Below are 3380 nucleotides of genomic sequence, written 5' to 3'. Positions count from 1 at the left end.
GGAGTAGGAATATATGTAATCGCTTTCCTCAGCTGCTGAGCTCAGGAGTTTCCTATACAGTGTTGGAGTAGGAATATATGTAATCGCTTTCCTCAGCTGCTGAGCTCAGGAGTTTCCTATACAGTGTTGGAGTAGGAATATATGTAATCGCTTTCCTCAGCTGCTGAGCTCAGGAGTTTCCTATACAGTGTTGGAGTAGGAATATATGTAATCGCTTTCCTCAGCTGCTGAGCTCAGGAGTTTCCTATACAGTGTTGGAGTAGAAATATATGTAATCGCTTTCCTCAGCTGCTGAGCTCAGGAGTTTCCTATACAGTGTTGGAGTAGGAATATATGTAATCGCTTTCCTCAGCTGCTGAGCTCAGGAGTTTCCTATACAGTGTTGGAGTAGGAATATATGTAATCGCTTTCCTCAACTGCTGAGCTCAGGAGTTTCCTATACAGTGTTGGAGTAGGAATATATGTAATCGCTTTCCTCAGCTGCTCAGCTCAGGAGTTTCCTATACAGTGTTGGAGTAGGAATATATGTAATCGCTTTCCTCAGCTGCTGAGCTCAGGAGTTTCCCATACAGTGTTGGAGTAGGAATATATATTTGCTTTCCTCAGTATCATCAATTCACACACGACATTTCGGGTAGAAGTAATCGAGAACCGTAAAAAAATTTCCCAAAAAAATGCATATTTTCCCACAACATTTACATAACTCAACACTATCATATTTCTGATGAATTCGAAATTAACAAAATTACGTTTATTCATAAAAATATAAATACCACAAATTATTACACCTAGCACATAGTAAAAGCATAAACAAAAAAATCATCAATTTTTTTCCAACCCATACCGCACCTCGAAAAACTCCTCCATATCCTTCATCACAGCCATGAGCTCTTTCTGGGCGATACCGACACTTTCAACACTTCGCATCTCCGAAAAATACTCTAATTTTTTTCCGCAACTTCTGAGAGTAACCGCCACGCCGTTTTCAAAATACAGTGTAATAATATCACATTCAGAAACGACCGGGAAGGAACTTTTACCGCTACTCACACGAGTGTCGATGCCGCGGGTAAAATCACGCACATGGGAAATTTTAGAATTCCCCAAAATATCCATATATTTACCACCACTTCGTAAATCTTCAAAAATTTTCCCAAGTTCGGTAGAATGATGAGAATTGTAATAATAGCCATTATCACGAACATAATAACCAATAGTTTGCTGAAGTTGACCAAGCCTTTGCTTCATCGTAATCTTCTTATTTACTCTCCAAAAATTCGCCATTTCGCACCAGACGGCCGCAGCAGAAACTCCATCACTATCGGGTACCGTCAAAGTCAATGCGAATTCATTAGATTGATCATAAGCGAGGCAATGCACCCAATCGGGATCGTCATTGGCCAGCTTGATAGAAGTGCGGGTGAGGTGGTTGAAACCAGGAAGAGTCTCCACGTACCGACAACAGTAATATCTACATAACCCTGCTAGCATTCTCGAGCTGAAAATTGTTGATAATAGTAGACAATTTTCAGCAGGGACACCTCGGTTGCGTGCCATAAGTAATTGCCAATCGCCAAGTAGGAGACCAACTTCATCACCACTGAAATTAAACCAACTCCCATTTTGTTGCTTTTCACTTACCGTGAAGACAGTATCATCACAGTTGTTGTTGATAATGTAGTCGGCATCATCAGAGTTCTCACGCTCCACGATTGAGTTCTTCGGAAAACCAAATTCCGATAGTAGCTGTAAACCAACAAGACCATGCATAGTAGTATTATATACGAACCGTAGCTTGCACTTGTTGTTTAAAACGAAATAACGACATAATTCTCTGCTGATTTGATCGATATAGGAGACCACAATATCATCATCAGAACATAGATTGCCTTCAGCAGTATCATCGAGTGACTCTTCCCAGGGTGTCGAATCAACTCTATCAAGGATCAGTTTTTCAATACATGGAAGAATCTGAGCTCCACCACTACTGTAAATTTTATACCCACTCGTAGCCGAGATTTGGACCCCGCAGAGGTAGTCGTCTCTTTTTACGAGAAAAGAAGTTAACGGAGACGCTTTTAGAATAAAATGCACTTTGACATTCTTCGATGAGAAAACAGCAGCGACAACTTTTGCGAACTTCTGGGAATCGCAGGAATCATGGTCGTAAGCAATAACAACTCCTTGTTCGTGAAGTGCTTGCTGCCCACACGTATCACATAGATAAATATAAAGACCTTTAGTAGTCCTCATAACAGTCTGGAAGTCCATTCGGTCAATTCCAACAGCAGAATCAGGATGGTGAATACAGTCTGCTCGGGAGCACTTGGAAACCTCCTCTCGAGTGATGTCGTCAAAGTAGAGTGCCTGCGAGATTTCAGTTGGAGTCGACATACTTGAAAATACCTAAAATGTGTACAAGTTGACAGTAAGAATTTTCCTGTAGAAAATTGATTTCTGTGCACTTTTACATTTAATTCCGAGCTCAGTTGAGAAAAGCGAACATATATTCCGTCTCGACCACTGAGATCGAAGTACTAGCGTCGATGAGCAAGGAAGAGAGAGAGAGGGGGACAAGTGACACAAAAGTATCCGAGGTTGCTCACTGGAAGATTCATTTTAGGTCCCACTCTCTAAGTTGTTGCACGTATCTGAGATCAACATCGTCCACGGAATAAGTACGGCTGAAATATCTAATTATTACTCATCTCAACAATAGAAGTTTAGGAAATAATTTATTGAAAAAATATATTAGATTATTGATACGATATTTTCCAACCATTCTGTCAATTGTTGATCAAAATAGTCAAAATCTGTAATAAGTCAATTTAAGAAGAAATGATAAATCGAGGCAGGAGCAATTGGTCTGTAGTCAACCCGAAATATCAACAGTCGAATTAATTTTAAAGTCAAGTGCCTCTCTAACTGAACTCTAGGACGAGTTCAACTTGAAGGATGTGACGTGAGCAAACGTCTAGGGTTCGTTAGCATAAACAGTACTGCTGGTAGACTCTCCACAAGCACATTGGACATCATCATCATCACTCAGACGACGGGTATTGTCGTCTAAACGGCGGTCTCTTTGACAAGTGCTTGGACTCCTCCAGTACTCACAATAAGAGCCGGGGATCACGGAATCACAGTATGCATCGGCGTCGGCACAATCCGGAATACCAGTAGTGCTAGTGGTACTCGATCCAGGGGTGGTGGTGGTACCAGTGATGAACGTTGTGGAAGTTGGCGGTGTAGTACTCGTGGTCGTAGTAGTACTGGTAGTACTCGTGGTCGTAGTAGTACTGGTAGTACTCGTGGTCGTAGTAGTACTGGTAGTACTCGTGGGCGTAGTAGTACTGGTAGTACTCGTGGTCGTAGTAGTACTG

The 3380-nt window shown here is 41.5% G+C and overlaps 1 protein-coding gene across 1 annotated transcript; it reads right to left on the bottom strand.

Annotated features, from left to right (window-relative positions):
* Positions 1–1291: 1291 nt before the first annotated feature.
* On the bottom strand, positions 1292–2394 carry Pmar_PMAR020315 (hypothetical protein; the record flags this gene model as incomplete). Its single annotated transcript, XM_002788376.1, has 3 exons — positions 1292–1446; positions 1642–1746; positions 2095–2394. Coding segments are annotated over 3 exons (560 nt in total), but the record flags the coding sequence as incomplete, so codon positions are not given.
* Between the last annotated feature and the right edge of the window lie 986 nt (positions 2395–3380).

Source organism: Perkinsus marinus, assembly GCF_000006405.1.
Source record: "Perkinsus marinus ATCC 50983 genomic scaffold scf_1104296928240, whole genome shotgun sequence".
Classification (NCBI taxonomy): domain Eukaryota; phylum Perkinsozoa; order Perkinsida; family Perkinsidae; genus Perkinsus; species Perkinsus marinus.
The sequence above is the reverse complement of the archived record's forward strand: the minus strand, read 5'-3'. Positions and strand labels throughout refer to the sequence as shown.